This window comes from Cricetulus griseus, chromosome 3 (genome assembly GCF_003668045.3).
Source record: "Cricetulus griseus strain 17A/GY chromosome 3, alternate assembly CriGri-PICRH-1.0, whole genome shotgun sequence".
In the NCBI taxonomy this organism is placed as follows: Eukaryota; Metazoa; Chordata; class Mammalia; order Rodentia; family Cricetidae; genus Cricetulus; species Cricetulus griseus.
Window position 1 is genome coordinate 159,875,825 of NC_048596.1, and position 17,140 is coordinate 159,892,964.

General features: G+C 50.1%; 1 protein-coding gene across 2 annotated transcripts in view; it reads right to left on the reverse strand.

Moving 5' to 3' along the window:
- Cacna1a (calcium voltage-gated channel subunit alpha1 A) overlaps positions 1–17,140 on the reverse strand; it is a 233,803-nt gene that overhangs the window by 131,804 nt on the left and 84,859 nt on the right. For both annotated transcript variants that reach the window (XM_035442551.1, XM_035442550.1), the window contains exon 4: positions 2,520–2,611. In XM_035442551.1, coding sequence (XP_035298442.1) covers positions 2,520–2,611 — 92 coding nt within the window. The remainder of the gene's footprint in view (positions 1–2,519; positions 2,612–17,140) is intronic.

Here is a 17,140-nt window from a genome sequence, read left to right on the forward strand (position 1 = left end):
ATTGAACCACCATCACCTGGAAGAGCAGCCAGTTCTCCTGACTGCTGAACCATCTCTCCAGCCCCTAAAGATGTATTTTCATGTTTATCTGCGTTTGCATTTGTGTTTTGTGTTTGTTCAGGTGAGTGTAGTGCCATCAGAGGCCACAAGAGGACTCCCGGAGCTGGAGTTACAGGAGGTTGTGAGCTACCAGACATGCGTACTGGGAACTGGATTCAAGACCAGCAGGTGTTCTCAATCCCCAAGTCACCTCTCCAACCCCAGGTGAGTGATTTTACTCTGCCTTGTGCTCCCACCATGATGTGTGGCCTCCCCACAAGCCTAACACAAGAGGGCAGGCAGCGCACAGGCTGAAACCCATCCCGAGGCAGGCAAACCTTCCTTTCTTCTAAGTTGATTATTGTGGGTGTTTTGTTATAGTTACAGAGGGCTGACTAACACAGAATCTCTCAGAGAGCCCATGGCTAGTTTGATGGTTTGGATAAGTCCACACAGAAGCCACTGGCTAAAGTCTTGGTTCCCTGCCTGTGAAGTAACTGGAGTGTAGAACTTTAAGGGGCGGGGCTTCATGGGAGGATGTCACTGTGTGTAAAGCTTTTGATTTTCTCCTTTCTGGCTGCCATGTGGTAAAGCCACGGACTATGCATTCCCACCAAAATGTGCTGTAGGGGACCAAAGGCCCAAAGCATGACAAAGGATTACAACCTTCCAAACTGAACAAAAACAAACTGTTCTTTTTAAAAATTTTCCTTTGCATTTATTGTATGCATATGGGTGTTTTGTCTGCATGTATGTGGGTGTATGGGCCAGTGTCTGTGGAAGACAGGAGAGGGCACTGGAGTTAGAGGCTGTTGTGAGCTGCCAGGTAGGCAATGAGAGCTGAACCCCGATCCTCTGGAAGAGCAGTCAGTGCTCTTAACCATTGAGTGGTCTCTCCAGCTGCTCCCGATACTAATCTCTATCTATCTATCTATCTATCTATCTATCTATCTATCTATCTATGTGAGCACATGTGCCATAGTGAACATATGGAGGGCACAGACAACCCCTAGGAGTCAGGGCTCTCCTTCTACCATGTGGGTCCTGGGAACGGAGCTGAGGCCGGTAGGTGCCTTTACCTTCTTGTTGTTTTTCTCCTTCATCTCATGCATTTTATGACAGTAACAGAAAGCTGACTAAGACCAGGAAATACCTAGCTCATCCTCCTCACCAGGGCCTCTTGTTAATACTAACTTGTCATCTGCTTCTTAACCTAATGCAACACAGAGCTGGCTGGGCACCAAGCCTGGCTATGGGTTCCTTTCACTGTAAAAGGAGCATGCTGGTGGATAGCTCAGAAATCTCTATTTTTATTTTCATTTTAAATTTTCCTATTGTGCTGAGGGAAAAGCTAGAAGCCATTGATGGCTAGGTAAGTACTCTACTACTGAGAGACACTAACCCCAGCAGAGAAACCTCTTTAAGTCTGGGAGGGAGTGACTCTGATCAGTGAGGCTGACACACTGAACACAGTGATGATAACAGAGCCTAACTCGGTGACTACCTGGAGATAAACAGAGTTCAAAATATTGGACAGGTAGAATTGCCAAGGACTGCACAGGACACACATGTTCATTCATGTGTGTGCACATGCATGAATGTGGAGGCTAGAGGTTAATGCCAAGTATCCTTCTCAAATCTCACTAACCCTGGCACTCATCGGCTCAGCAAGAGCCACTGGCCATGAGCTCTAGGGAGCCTCTGTCTCCACAATCCCAGTGCTAGAGTTGCTGACATGCACCGACACACCTGATTTTCTACAAGGGTGCTTTGTGACCAAACAGAGGTCCTCACACTGAGCCATCTCCCGGTGCCCAGAGTAACTGCTTTTTGATTTCTATCCAGTGAGACACTGGGGTAGAAACAGTCCTCTGTGAGCATCTGGCTTGGGACTGAATCCTGAACCTGTGCTGCAGCCCTCTCTGTGGTGTGAAGCCCATACATCACTGGAGAACAAGGGAGCAGGATATGCACAGACCCTGTGCTTATTCCACCCACCTGTCAGGACTCCTCTGAGCCTTGCCCCTTTCACCTGTGCAGTGGGTATCCACCAACTGAGTGCAATGGTGAAATGAGAGCACTGGAGGCTCTCTGCAGTGCTCCATTCATATGCAGTAAATGCCAACAGTCACTACCACGGGGTCACCACCCAAGCATGGAGTTCTACTTGCTAACTCTCACTCAGCCCCTTCTTTTTCATGTGACCCTGACCAATTACTCAGGCACCTGAGCCTATGTACCCTCCCCCCAAAACAGAAACACTGGCATTGTTTATATAATGGGCTGTGGGTGCTGAAGGAACTGTGTGCAAAACATGACTCCTGGTAGACTGTAAGTGCTCAGTAAAGGCATGAGGCCTAAGGCTTACTTCTGGAGACCTCCTAGACCTGATTCCTGGGGAAGCCCCTGAGGGGTAGCCTGTCCTGATGGGAGTGGGGGCCCCTAAGCAGGGCCTTCTAGAAGGATGGAGACTCACGCACTTGGGATTCCAGACACCAGCTTGAGTGGCCGCAGCACACGAACCGCCCTCAGTGTCCGTAGGTCAAACTCCGTCCCGACAGTGGCCAAGATGCTGCAGGAGAAAACAACGGTAAGGCATGAAAGTTAGGAGCAGGGGTAGGGGGATGGGCAGGCAGCGCATGGTGCTATGAGACCCTCAGCTGGTGACTGGACATCACCAGGTCAGTTCCACCTGTCACGTGACAGTAATGGTTCCTGTCTTGTGGAAGGAGAGGTAACGGATACCTGTCGCTTTCTTCCTGTGTGTCATGCACTCGTGGACCTGTGGGTAGGGTGCACATCTCTAATCCCAAGATGCTCCTGGGCCAGCTAGCCTGGAGCACACAACAAAGTGGAGGCAGGAAGTGACACCCTGTTCACTTTTCTCTTTCTCCACGACTTGCTTGTGGGTTTTGTTGTTGTTGTTGTTGTTTTTTCGAGACAGGGTTTCCCTGTGGCTTTGGAGGCTATCCTGGAACTTGCTCTTGTAGACCAGGCTGGTCTCGAACTCACAGAGATCCGCCTGCCTCTGTCTCCCCAGTGCTAGGATTAAAGGCATGCGCCACCACTGCCCAGCCGACTTACTTGTTTTATACATGCTAAACACATACATGTGTCTGCATACACACACTCTCTCTCTCTCTCTCTCTCTCTCTCTCTCTCTCTCTCTCTCACAATTTCTGAGACACTGTCTCACTGTATAGTCTTGGTAGGCCTGGAACTAACTATGTAGACCAGGCTGGACTAGGACTCAAGAGATCCTCCTGCTTCTGCCTCCCAAGTGCTGGGAGTAAAGGTGTGAGCCACTCACTACACATAGCAAATATACATATACTTAAGACAGAGCATCAAAATGCAGCATACTTATTGTGTAGCTCAAGCTGTCCTTGAACTGACAGAAATCCTCTTGCTTTTGCCTTGCAGGTATGGAATTGCAAGCATGAGCCAACATCACACACACACACACATACACACACACACACACACACACACTTCTTTGAAGACAGTGTCTTTCATATATAGCTCAGGCTGGCCTGGGTTTTGCTCTTCTGATGTCATAGATTGCTGACTGTTGGGATTATGACTGCAGTTTTCTTTGAACTTTTTCAGATTTCCTCTGACAGGCACTGTTCTATTTCTGAGCCTCACTTTCCTCTTTCTGTGCAGACAGAAGCTGTTGCTCAGTGTGTGCAAAGGAGTTATGGGTCTCTGTGTGTGGAGGAAGCTGAGAGAATCCAGTAAACACATCAAATGTCAGAGTGATGTGTGCTAAGGAGAGAAACGCTGAGAAAGGCACACCAGGGAAGCCGTGGCATTTACATCAGAATGGGGACTGGTCTTTATCACTTGGGGCAGGGACCAGCTCAGTGTTCTGATCCAGGTTGGGCTGGAGGCATGGCTAAGAAGTACAGCCCCTGCCTAGAATTCCCAGTGAGGGATTAGGGTGTGACTCAGGGATAGAGCCCTGTCTAGGACCCCCAGTGAGGGATTAGGGTGTGGCTCAGGGATAGAGCCCTGTCTAGGATCCCCAGTGAGGGGATCTAAAGTTGCCTTGGCCCTTGTTTGAGACACAGTGTCTTCACCGCTGCTGCCTCAGACATGGAGATTCAGGTTTTGTTTTTGGACAAGTCCTTACTTTGTAGTCCATGTTGATCCTGGAAGTGGAAGCAATTCTCCTGCCTCAACTTCTAGAGTGCTGGGATAACTGGTATGAACCACTATTCCCAGCTACAAACACTCAGCCTCTGAGCTACAATCCCAGCTCTAAATTATGTGTAGTACTGAGGACGGAAGCCAACGCCCCACCTCACTGTCACAGAACCCGGTCATGTTCCTTGTCTGCTCCCACCTTCCTCAGTAAAAGCTGAAGTCCTCCTCCTGATCCCCAAAGCCTTGAACTGTCGGCCCCATCCTCCACCCTCACCCATGGCCAGTTTCTTGCTGATTCTGCTCCAGCCACCCCAAACTTATTATTCTCCAAAGACACAAAAGGAGTTTAAGGCCACCCTTAGCAGGGTGGGGCAAGGCCAGAGCCTGGGGGAGGGGTCCAGTGATGACTGCTGGGCACAGGCAGGGTGGTGCTGGGCATGAAACTGCCCCAGGGACATGGCACAGGTTCAAGTTTCTCCGTGGTTCATGATGCAGGAGGCAGGAAAGAGGACAATGAAGACACAAACGGGAGAGCACAGAGCCAAGGAGCTCAGATCCAGGGCACAGCCATGAACTCTTAAACCTAGGCTCCAATGCCACCCTGAACGTGCTCACGGTGAGACCTTGGCCTTAGCTGGCCTAGGCCTCAGGATGGTGGGAGCACTGACTTCTCTCATGGCCAGTGTGACTTCAGCTGGCTCCTAAGATGTTGGAGCTCCCGTCTCTTTGCCCACTCCCCCAGAAAGATGGTAGGAACTGGGAGAAACCAGGAGGCTGCATCCTGGGGTCTGTGGGGACAGTGGGAGCCATGAAGACTGTGGAGCAAGGAGAAGACGAGAGTGCCTCTTGAGAGGACAGATGGGTGGTGATGAAGCCTGAGTTAGGAAGGAGCTGTGAGACGGGCCGTCCTAATGAGGGCTGGAAGTAGGGCAGAGGCAGTGGGAGTACAAAGGAGGCCTTGGGTTATATATAGCTGCCAGGAGCACTGTGCATCAGGGAGCCTGCCTGGGTGTACTGCATCCGGCCTGCACTCATGGAAATCAGAGTACAAAGATCTGAGTCACACCAAGGAGGAACTTGAACCCAGAACCCAGGTCCCTATCCTGCAGAGCTTGACCCTCATGGTACTATTTGGATGGGGAAGGAGTCACGGGGGAGAAGAAAAAACCCATTTGCTCATTCAACAGAAACTTAGCTACCAGGCTTTCAGGGAGTACCTTAGAGGTCACAGTGAACAGCTGAGGGGAGGGTTTGGTGGTGAGGAGTGACATGATTCCCACCCCCCTCATCCAAACAGGAAGTAAGCACTGTGTGGGAAAGGGAGGGACTGAGATGTCTCTAGGGTTTGGTGGGTCAAAGAGATGGAGCCAACAGAGAAGGGAAGAGCTAGGAAGGAGGAGGAGGTTCATGGGGTGTCAGAACTGGGTGGGTATGCTGAGGCAGAAATGCCTGTGTTAAAAGCCTTCCAGTAATGCCAGGCACTGTGACCACACCTTTACTCCCAGCACTTGGGAGGCAGAGACAGGTGGATCTCTGTGAGTTCCAGGCCAGGCTGGTCTGCATAGTGACATACTGCCTAAGGGCCTGGCCCTTGCTGCCCTCACTGAATGCTGTCCCCCAAGTGTCTTCTTGTTCAGACATCAGGAACTTTCAGGATGTTCAGACATCCTGGACTTTCTTCTCTTCACCAAGCTGCACTTCTTGGTTCAACTCCTTCTTGTCCAAATCCAGACCAGTGAGCCCAGAGTAGCACCCAGTGCACTGTTTCTGTTAGTCACTTCCTCAGTGCCAGCTCTAAGAGGATAGCCACCTTTTCTGTGACAGTGTACCTTATGCTTCCTAAATATTTGGTGGGTGAGTGGTACAGCATGACAAGGGGTGGGTTGACAGGCTACTGAATGTCCCTGAGCAGGTGGGAACAGTGGAAAAGGGACACCTGGAGGAGTAACACTAAGTAGGAAGCAGGCTGCCAATCACAGCCCTTGGGAGGATGCTGCAGGAAGATCACGGGGCAGTCAAGATGAAAAGAGGGTGAGGACACAGAAGAGGGAGAGAAGTCCATGTGAGGGATGGCGGCATCCCTGAGGGCCAAGGGCGAGGCTGATTACTGCTACCCAGAGCAGCACCAACAGGACACAGGACAGGCAGCCATCTCCCATGCCTGGTTTCTAACTGCTGTGAGAAGAGATGGCCCTCAGGCCAGACTGCAGCACATGTATTTAAGACTCATTTTATTTTCAATCACATGTATGTGTGTATGCTTGATGGTGTGTTATGCATGTGAGTGTAGTTGCCTGTGGAGGCCAGAAGAGGGTATCAGCTCTCCAGGAGCTGGAGTTACAGGCGGTTGTGAGCTATTCAATGTGGGTGCTAGGGAATCAAACTTGGGTCCCCAATAAGAGAAGCCATCGTTTTTAATTGCTGAGCCATCTCCCTGGTACCTGGGTACATACATTTATACATGGTGGAAGGATACCAATGGCAGGTCCCACGGATTCCAGGAGCTGGGCTACTCACATATAACTACTGGCCACATAGAGCTTCACTTTACTGTGCGTTTATGGAAGTACTCATTTCTTACAGAGACAGGGACAGTGTAAATAAATACCATGGAGCTCAGTCTGGCCTTGTACCTCCAAGTGCTGGGATTGTAAGGCTTCCCTACAGCTTTTAATTATACATTTAAGTTGACTTAAATTAAACAACAACAAAAAATCAGATATAGCGATTGCATGTGGAGCACTCAGTCACACATGGGCACAGATGGTGCTCCAGCATGGCCACCCTGGAGGACAGGGAATCCCATCAGCACCTAAAGTTACGTCTGGCACAATAAATGTTTGTCGAATACACGGATGATGGAGAAGTAAAGACACGCACGTATGATAACAGATTCTCTAGAAGAGATGGGAGGCTAAGTTGTTTAAAGCAAAGAATCGTAGACAACACGAACTGTTCTCTGCTCAACAGATGCTGGTGGCAGAGTGTGCCTCCTAGCCAAGCCTGAGAAAATGCTCCGTAGTGAATTCTTTCCCTGGATGCTTTGCTATGGAGGTATTGGTCTCATGACCTAGTTACATGCATAACATGGGACATGGGGTCCCATGTTGGTTTGCTGGGGAATTCTGGGAAGGGGTTTTCTCCTAGAGAAGAGTCAAATGATAGGAAACAGCCCCTCCTCTTCCTGTTTGAGGCTGATTTCTTTGTGTCTGCAAAGATGGCTGAGGAAAATTTTGGAATGGCTCTTGGCCATGCAGAAACTAAGACAATCCCTACAGTCAAAGGAAGAGCAGGCACAGGAAAGACTCCGTACAGGTGTGGCTGAGTCACAGACCCAACCCCACAACCAAGAGGCTTCCATACTTCCTGTAACAATGGTCTCAAGGGTCCAAATCCAAATTCTTCTAAACATAAGTTGTGTGGCCTTGGGCAACCACCTCAGCGCTCTGTGCCTCGGTTTCCCGAGTAAGATGGAGTTTGTAACAGTACTTCCTTTGTAGGTGGGAGGATGTCTGTGATGTGCTCTGTTTACTCTGTATTTGCAGCTAGATTCTTCTGGACTCTGCTTCCATCAGGCTGTGGCTGTGGGGAGGAGCGCCACTGTTCTCTGCTGGTTGGAATTGGTCTGTAAGTCGTTTTCTTCCACCCCTCCCCCCATGTGGCTCACACATGTGTGCGTGCAGGTGGAGGCCCGAGGTTGATAACATCGTCCCTCTCTCTTCCACCTTATTCATGGAGGCACAGTCTCTTCGTCAGACTGGGAGCTGGCACATCTGACCTTTGCATGAGTTCTGGGGATCTGAATTCCAGACCTCAGCTATGTGCCATGTTACCAGGCACATCAATAAGTATTAACAGAGGCAGTAATTACCATGCACTTGTGAATGAGGTGAGGAGCATTTGACAAGGTCTTGGGGTTGGAGCTTAGAGTGAGCAGTGAGGCTGTCAGCTGAGAAGTGGGGGGAAGCGGCAGTGTGGAGCTGCTGAGAGAGCTTCATGGCTCCCTACCCCAGCCTGCACCAGGCTTCTTAGACTCACAGTTCCAGCATGGCCAAGGTACGGCCTGGGAGCATGGCTGTTTCTTGTTCATCTGGGTTGTACACATCTGCTTGCTGGTATGCAAAGGAACCACAGGCTTCTCCAGCATGGATGCTGGATGCTACTCTTCCCTGGGATGGGGCTGAAGCCAGGAAGAAAGCACCTTAATGGACAGAAAGATAGGTTTTCATAAAGAGCTCAGTAGTGAGTGGTACACGCTTTTAATACCAGCATTGGAGGACTGAGGCTGGAGGATCTGAGTTCTAGGCCAGCCAAGGCTACATAGTGAGACCATGTCAAAAAAGAGCTCAGGTGAAGAGGCACTCTCCACCCTGTGAGGATGAAGCCAGCAAGAATGTCTTGTGCATGGAGAGCCAACTGGCCTTGGCTTTGGGTTTCTGAGCCTTCAGTCTGAACTTCTCTCTCATGTTTCCCGCCTCAAGGAGCTGGTGGATGGATGGGTACACTTGGCCTTTTCTCCTCTTGGGAAGATTTACTGGAGATCCTTTTTCTAAAACCGTCCAAATTGAATTAATTTGGCTGCTTGGCTCATACAACAGCTTCGTCTTGTGTCTGAGCAGGATGCTTCTCTAGTTCATTCACCCATATGTCTGTTGCATGTTACCCCTAGCCAAGTTTTTAAGGTTATTCATTTTTGCAGTATTGGGAGGATGGAACCCATAGTGTTATCACACAGGCCACGGCCAAACCCCTCACTGAGGGACTCTAGGTTAGCCTCCTGCTGCTGAGCCATGCCCCAACCCCTCACTGGTGGATACAAGTTTATTCCTCTATTGCTGAGCCATGCTCCTAGCCCCTTATACTCTATTTCTGTAATTCTGTCTTGCTAGGCAATCAATGTTGAGTTTAATTTGGTCCTGATGGAATGTGTCCTTGCGCAATCACATGCTGCCCTCTGACAGCATGTATTTGTAACTGATACACATAGGACGAAGTTAGCGATCATGTGTTGCTGCTATCTGTTTCCACCCAGAACCATGCTTGAAGCACCACCTAAGAGGAGCTGATGGACAGAATGTCTTGGGCTTTCAATGGGCCTGGGCCTTGCAGGTGTCTTCTTCAAGCTTGAGGGTGGATCCTGCATGGGCACTTGGCAGCCCCTGAACATGCTCTGCAGAGGGCCATGTAGCCATTGTGCTCCTCAGCTCCTGGAAAGGGGCCCTGGACCTAACACCACTGAGCACATCTTCTATATCCCTGGGTTTCATACTGCAGCTCTCATCAACTGGGGGATGGAAATACTTTACAAAGCCATGCATATAACCTGGGCAATGAAGTGACCGAGGTGTCTGTAGCACTACACAGTGTCAGGTGTTGGGCATCTTTTAAGGCTGACTGAACTTCTGAGGGAGGATGTGCATAGCGCTCGCTCTGTGAGCTCTACAGAGTGTTACTTGAAGGATTTCAGTATTGCAGGGTTTCCTGGAGTCAGTATCCTGTGGATGTGGAGGAAAGACTGGATTCCCAGTTAGTACCAGGAATGAGGCCAAGGAAGGGCTGAGTTTTGAACTTTATTGAAGTCTCATTTTATTGTTAGGGTGTGTATGTGTGTGAGGTATACTTGTGTGGGCATGTGTGTCACTCATGTGTATTGGGATCAAAAGACAAACTTTGGGAATGAGTTTTCCCCTTCCATCAGGTGGGTCCTGGGGACTGAGCTCAGGTCCTCAATAAACGTGGCAAGCATCTTTATCCACAGTCATCTTGCAGCCCACCATTCATTTACGGCCAAACCCATGGGCAAGTATAAAGGTATGGGTGTGGGTGTGTCAATGCCCCACACACCTAGACAGTGCTTCTCCCTTCAGACCTCATGCCGACTGCTCTCCAAATGATTTATAAAAGTGAGGTCACTCAGAGCCTGTAACAGGATCATAGAGGTGACTCTCCATACAACTGATGAAGCAACTGAGGTACAGAACAAGAACACACAGCCTCAGCCTCCTGAGAGATGGGATGACAGGTCTGTGCCATCACCCGGGTTCAGAGCTTGTGCTGTTGAGGTCCCCTGTGCCCTGAGGCCCCTCTGCTCCTCTGTCCCACCCTGCAGTGGCTCTGACTGCTAACCTACCTTCTCCTGAGCACTGCACCCACATGCAGGGAGCACTTCTCTCCCTTCATCTTCTAAATTAACAAGGTGAACCAAAGGACTTGTTTCTCTGTGGGGGCAGTTCCTGAGCCTCTCAGCCTACGGGGACTTTTAAGAAGGGGCAGGGGCTGAGAGGCAGCAGCCCTGAGGAGAGGTAGTGGCCATAAGAGGCAGTGGCCCTGAGGAGAGGCAGTGGTCCTGGAGAGAGGCAGTGGCCTTAAGAGGCGGTGTCCCTGAGGAGAGGCAGCAGCCCTGAGGAGAGGCAGCAGCCCTGAGGAGAGGCAATGGCCTTAAGAAGAGGCAGTGTCCCTGAGGAGAGGCAGCAGCCCTGAGGAGATGCAGTGACCCTGAGGAGAGGCAGTGGCCCTGAAGAGAGGCAGCGCCCTGGGACTCCACAGCTGGGCTTACCTAGATTGCACAGTGAGGGTGAAGTGAGTAGGTCACAGAGGTCCTGGGAGTCTAATAAGGGTGGGAGGTGGGAGACAGGGTTGTGATCCAGGCAGGTATGGAGATGTTTTCCACACAGAGGACAGCGTCAGTAGAAATCAGAAACCCACAGGGGATACAGTATGGAGGAATGCTCTAGAGAGACAGGTGTCGAGTGTAGTGCTAGTGGTCCCCACCTTAGGAGACACCGAGATGAGGGAACCAGGAGTTCAGGAGTGAGCTGCAGAGTGAGACTGGGTCTCAAGCACATACACCTCCCCAAAAGAGAAAGAAATGGATGACTATATTCCTAGACATTTGGCAGAGTCTTTAGGAACTGAATGGCTCCGACACACACAGTAACATCCACAAAAATGGATGCCCATACCTTCCCTCATCCCACACCACCCCAGTCAGTGCAGCAGCCTGCAAGCACCTACAAGTGTATTCCGTCCTTGTAAAAATTGAACCAGCCCACCATGTAGTGTTGCAAGTCTGTAACCCTAGCACTCTAGGCTGAGGCAGGAGGATTTGTAAATTCAAACCAAGCCTTAATCACATAATGAGAACCTGACTGAAAAAAGAAAAAACAGTACTGGGGACAGCTTAGATGCAGGAGGACTTGAGTTTGCATCCCCAGCACACATCGAGAAAGACAGGTGTGTGACAACAGTGTGTGCCTGGGAGCCCAGCACTGGGGGCCGCAGGGCCAGGAGGCCACTGGGCTGCAAGCTGGATGGTCAGTATAGCAGACTGAGTCAGGAAGCCTGAGGCCAGTGAGAGACTGTCTCAAAAGAGGTGGATGGTGCCTGAGGAACTGTGCCTGAGACTCCCCATCTTTGCCTTCAGAGTGCCAGGATTATGTGTATGCCATCACATGCAGCTCTCCCATGGAATTCTTTTGTTTTATTTTATTATACAGTATATATTATTATATTTAGTGTGTGTGTGTGTGTGTGTGTGTGTGTGTGTGTGTGTGTGTGTGTGTGTCACATATGTACAGATACTGTTGGGGGTCAGAAGAGGGCACTGGGCCCTCTGGAGCTGGTGTTATAGGCAGCTGTGAACTGCCTGCCCTTGGTGCTGGGAACTGAATTCTAACTGAACTTGAGTCTGCTACAAAAGCAGTACACAGTCTTAACCACTGAGCTGCCTCTTCAGCCCCTCTCATGAACTTCTAAGTACAGTTTTCCTTGGTATCCTCAGGGGGCTAGTTACACACACTAAAGGCCCTTTTGTAGGATGGAAGTGTTTTCAGGGTGTTGTGCCCTCCCACAGACTTTAAGCCAACAAAGTGTGACTCGAACTATTACATCCAGTAAAGATGCCATCTGAGGGAATGCTGTGCAGACACAGAAGGCTGCCTGTCTGCTGTGGCCTTTTCCAGAGTAGGAGAAAGCATGTGTGGATTGCTCTGGGACAGAGAAGTAAAAGACAGTCCCCAGGAATGGAAAGAAGCTTGTGTCCATCGATGTGCTCAGCACCACTTTATGGCAAATGTGGTGAGAGCCTGGGTGGGCAGAGGTAAAGCAGGTGCAGAGGGAAGCTTTCCTCAGGGAAGCGGTCCCTCAGGCTCACTGTCCTGCACCTCCTGGCCTTAGCTTTCGTTTCCTCCCTGGAAACGGTGGAGGCCTTATAGTGGTTCTTCTTTAACAGCCCATCACGCAGACCATGGTCCCATGAGGTCTGTCTCACAAACACTCACACTTGAGGGAATGGATACCTGGAGGTGAAGGGACCGTTAAAAGGCAGGGCCCAGTGGGAGGTCATAGTTCTCACTGGAGGGCTGTACAAAACAGCAAGACCAGGAATTTCCCTTGTCCTCCGTCCCCATACAGTTTCTTCTCATCCACACTCCTGCTGATGCATCCAACCACGTACAGCTGTTATGCAGGCCCTTGCCAGAGCCCAGCTGATGGTATACTCTACCCTTGGGACTTCCAAACTGAACTGAAGAATCTCTTGTCTTTAGAAATTGCCCAGCCTCAGGTATTTGGTTATAACAATGGAAATGGATCAATGTATGTAGTGTGCAATTCTGCAGTTAAATTTGGTGAATCATGGGGAGGCACCACTTATTCATAGCTGTGCGAATGGGTGATCCCCACATCCCATCTCCAGTTAGCTGTGCTCTGTGTGGCAGAACCACGAGAACTATAAACCTCATAATACTTGGCTTCCTGCTTGGGTTTGCCTCAAGGTAGGTACTGGGACTACATCTCTGATTCAAACCTTGGGTTTATATACGTCTAAGTGTCTGGACTATATTCCCAGAATGCTCTGCTTTGGCTCCTGGTTGGGTGGGTGCTGGAACTGCACCTTTGGTTTATGTGTGGCTAGGGGAGGTACTAGGAGAAGGTCAAGGGAGGGGCGCTGCTTCCCCACCCCCTTCCTGACCTCTGTCCCTCCTGCAGGTCTGGACCTCCACAGGATCCCTAGAATGGCGGACTGACAAGGCTTCCCTCTAGAGACCCCGGCAGCCTTGTCTGTTTGCTATTGCTGTCTGCTGAGGTCCTCTGGTGCTTACAGCACTGAGGACCAAAGGCTGGAGAACCAGGGCTGGATTCTTAGGTTTCTACCCCCAGGGCACAGATGGTATGCCACTTTGCCTCATTAAGCTAAGAGCAAGTCTGAAGGCAGAAGGCACAAGACACAGAGAAGGAGGTAGAAAATGGTGTTTCCTAAAAGGGTCTGAGAGAGTGAATAAGGAGGTCACATGGCTGAGACAGGGCCTCTCACCCCAGAACCTGCTCTTAGTCTCCAGGAGCTAAGAATCAAAACCCTAGTGAGAGGGGAGGTGCTCTCTCTCTCTCTCTCTCTCTCTCTCTCTCTCTCTCTCTCTCTCTCTCTCTCTCTCTCTCCTTCCTTCCTTCCTTCCTTCCTGGGAAATGGAGGGGCAGATGACTGGGAGAAGTGGAGGGAGGGGTAACTGATGTCTGGATGTAATGTATGAGAGAAGAATAAAAGGAAAAAGAAAAAAGAATCAACTCGAATCAACTCCCTGACATCAGGATGGTTTAGAGGATAAAGGTGCCTGAGGCCGAGCTTCATGATCTCCACACACTCTCAGTGTTGGGCTGGACCAGCTGGCCAGTGAACCTCGCCAGCACTGGCACTGATGCTCTCTGCAATGCCAGGCTTCTGTTCAGGATGCTGGGGATGAAACCCAGGCCCTCACAAGCACGTTTGTGATGGAGCTATCACCCAGTTCCTCTTTTTCCAGTAAGAATGTTAGAGTGGCAGGAACCCTGCTGACAGTTAAGACACATTTAGCTTACTTTCTTCACCTGTAAACTTTTCTGTTTCTGAGAATCTCACTAGGAGATTAAGAACCATGTTCAGGGCTAGAGAGATGCTCAGAGTCCAAGAGGGCTCACTACCCAGATTTCAGCTCACTATCACCTGTAACTCCTGCTCTAGAGGAGCTGATGTCCTCTTCTGACCTGCACAGGCACCTGCCCTCACATGCTAATTACTAAGCACACACATGTAGTTAAAAATGAACACACACATGTACACACACACACACACACACACACACACACACACACACACACACTCATTCTATAAGTTCTGTTCCTTTAGATAACTCTAATACAGAATCCCTGGGTATTCTTTGGTATCAGATTTTACCTCAGCAAGTGATCTTAGCTATTGGTCCTCACAAAACACCTTATTCAAAAGAAACCCCATAGATGCAAATAGGACACTAAAATATTTTAAATCCTTTCAACAATGTAACTTCAAAGGCCACCAAAATACCCCCACAGGTGTACAACTGTCCTTTTATAATTGTGCACAGGTGTCTACTTCTCCACTAAGTGTCTATACTAAAACCTTTCCTGGGCAGGCATGATTGCTCAGCAGGCAAATGCCCTTGCTGCCCAGCCGGGTGACCTGAGTTCAATGCCCAGAACTAGATGGTAGAAGGAGAGAAACAATTCCTACAAGTCTACATTTCATCCTCTGACCTCCACATGTAAGGACAGATGGACCACACACATGTATGCACACACATGTATGCACACACAATAAATAAATGTTACAAAAATGTAAAAAATCCTTTTCTTCAATAAACTGCAGCTTTGTTTCAGACTGGCTCCTCTTCTGTGGGGACCTGAGAACCCAGCTCCCCCTGAGCAGTGGCTGAGGTGTGGAGTGGATGCCTCAGGGAGGACCTGGGCAAGGGCCAGGTCTTTCGTCACCTCCTGCACGCTCAGCTGGCATCGCTGGCAGCTGGCGTGGGGTACCTTGTGGACTAGTTTCTGTTCAGGATAGAAATATTTCTCCTTCCTATGGCAGCATCTTCCATAGAGGGACAGGGAGATGGATGTGGGCTGAAGATGAGGAGCCAAAATGATGAAGGAGCCTGGCCCCTCCGTCAGTACTGAGAAAGCTGCTATGAATAGAGACCACGCCTCTGGAAATGTGTTTTCTACACACAGGAATATCACCATCCCTAAAAGACAGTGGGCTCTGTGGGGAAAGGTACAAAGCCTGAGGACCCAAGCCATCTTTACCTCCAGGCCTGTGTGCACTGGCAAATGCAGGCATACACGCACAGGTGTGCGTGCATCCCCCGCCCTGCCCCGCCCCGCCCACATGATCATCTGCATATGGGCGAGATGCAACTCAGGCCCTTCTCGATTATTCAGCAAGTGTTTTACCAAATGAGCCATCTCCCCAGGCGTTTCCCTCCCCATTATTTAATTGTCTCCACTGGAAACCCAGCCTCAGTTTCCTTCTAGGGAGGATTAAAAAGTACCCTTTTGGTATAAGAAAGAGGCGTACACTTGATAGTTCAGGAAAAGTGCTGAGCAGGCCCAGGAGCTGCCAAATGTGAGAATTCTCTTTCTCAGAGCAAAGCTACCTGTGATTGGCTCTGACATGTTTCCACCAGAGGCTGGAGGAGGCAGCTGCTAGCCAAAGAGCTGCCCAGGAAATGACAGCATGTTCCCATGATGCTTAGCTGTCCCAGGAGAGCACCGGCCTGGTTCCATCCAGACCTCAGACTAACTTTCCAAACTGCAGCTCCGGACTCAGATTCACTTGCCCTGGTTCTTGAGTCCCAGTGGGACTCAGAGTCAGGAGGGCTTGGGATTCATGGTATATTCAGGGCACCCACTTCTTTCAGGTCTGACTCTTGTACCCTGCCAGGGGTAAAGTCAGATTGGATGGCCTGTCCTCAGACCCAGCAGGCTCCCCACCCCTCATTAATTAAAATGTGAATCACAGCTGAGTCACTAAAGGGATGGAAAAAAGGTCAATGAGCCAGTCTGGCTTCCTCCTCCTTCCAGCTCCATGGGATGAGTCAGCAAAGTGAGGACCAGAAACTGGGGAGAAGAAGCGAGGTGTGCAGCCTGGCCTGAGGCCTGAGAAGCACGGTCAGCGTGAGCAAGCCGGAGCTGCTTCTGTTCTTGGGTTAGCAAAAAACAGTTCCCTAGCCCTTCCCTCTAGGCCTGCTGGCCAAACCCTCTGCTGAGCACAGCATCCCCAAGTGTGCACCCAGCCTTTCATCCTTGCTTCATTCAGCACTCTGTTCTTGCTTACTTCAATACAGCAGGCGCATTGCTACTGCACCCCAGACATGCAAATCTCCACTCCCCTCTCCCTACTTCATACCCCCCACAAAGCCCACAATCCCCTTTACATTCATACATGATGGCCCTGTTCTGGGGGTGTGTGGGGGGGGACACGACGACTGCCATGTGGTCAGCAGGAATTGACCACAAGGTGGGAGAATATCCCAAAGTAAGGGCCCTTCAGGGTCAGGCTGATTGTGACATGGTCCCTGAGCTGGGAGTGGTGGTCCAGGCCTATAGTCTCTGTTAGTATTCAGGCATCTAAGAGCATCACCTGTGCACATTCACTACATTCCCTTTTAAAAGGATCCTGCCCACCTCCCATGCCTCTCTCTCTTTTTCTTTCTCTCTCTCTCTCTGTTCTGCTCTCTCTCTCCACCTTTCCTCTCTCCTCCTGCAGCTCCTATCTCCAGAGGCTGGTCTCCCTACTCCTCTCTCCCCTCTCCCCCTTTTATGATCCTTTTCCCTAATTAAAAAAAAAAAAAAAAAAAAAAAACCCTCTGCTTGAACCCTGTCACATGGAGTCTTTCTCTTGTGTGCGATGCTTTTCTTAAATTACAAGAGTCTCAGCTACTACTATCTGGCAATGGGAGGCAGGAGGGTCACAAGTTCAAAGGCTGACTGAGCAAGAGTAAGTTCAAGGCCAATTTTAGTGACTTAGTGAAATCCTGTTTCAAAGTAAAAAGTAAGAAGAGGGTTGGGGGCTGTAGCTCAGAGACAGAGCGCTGGCCCAGACAAATGAGGCTTGGTGGTCGGTTGTCAGAACCCCAAACCTTAACAACAATGGCAGCACCCA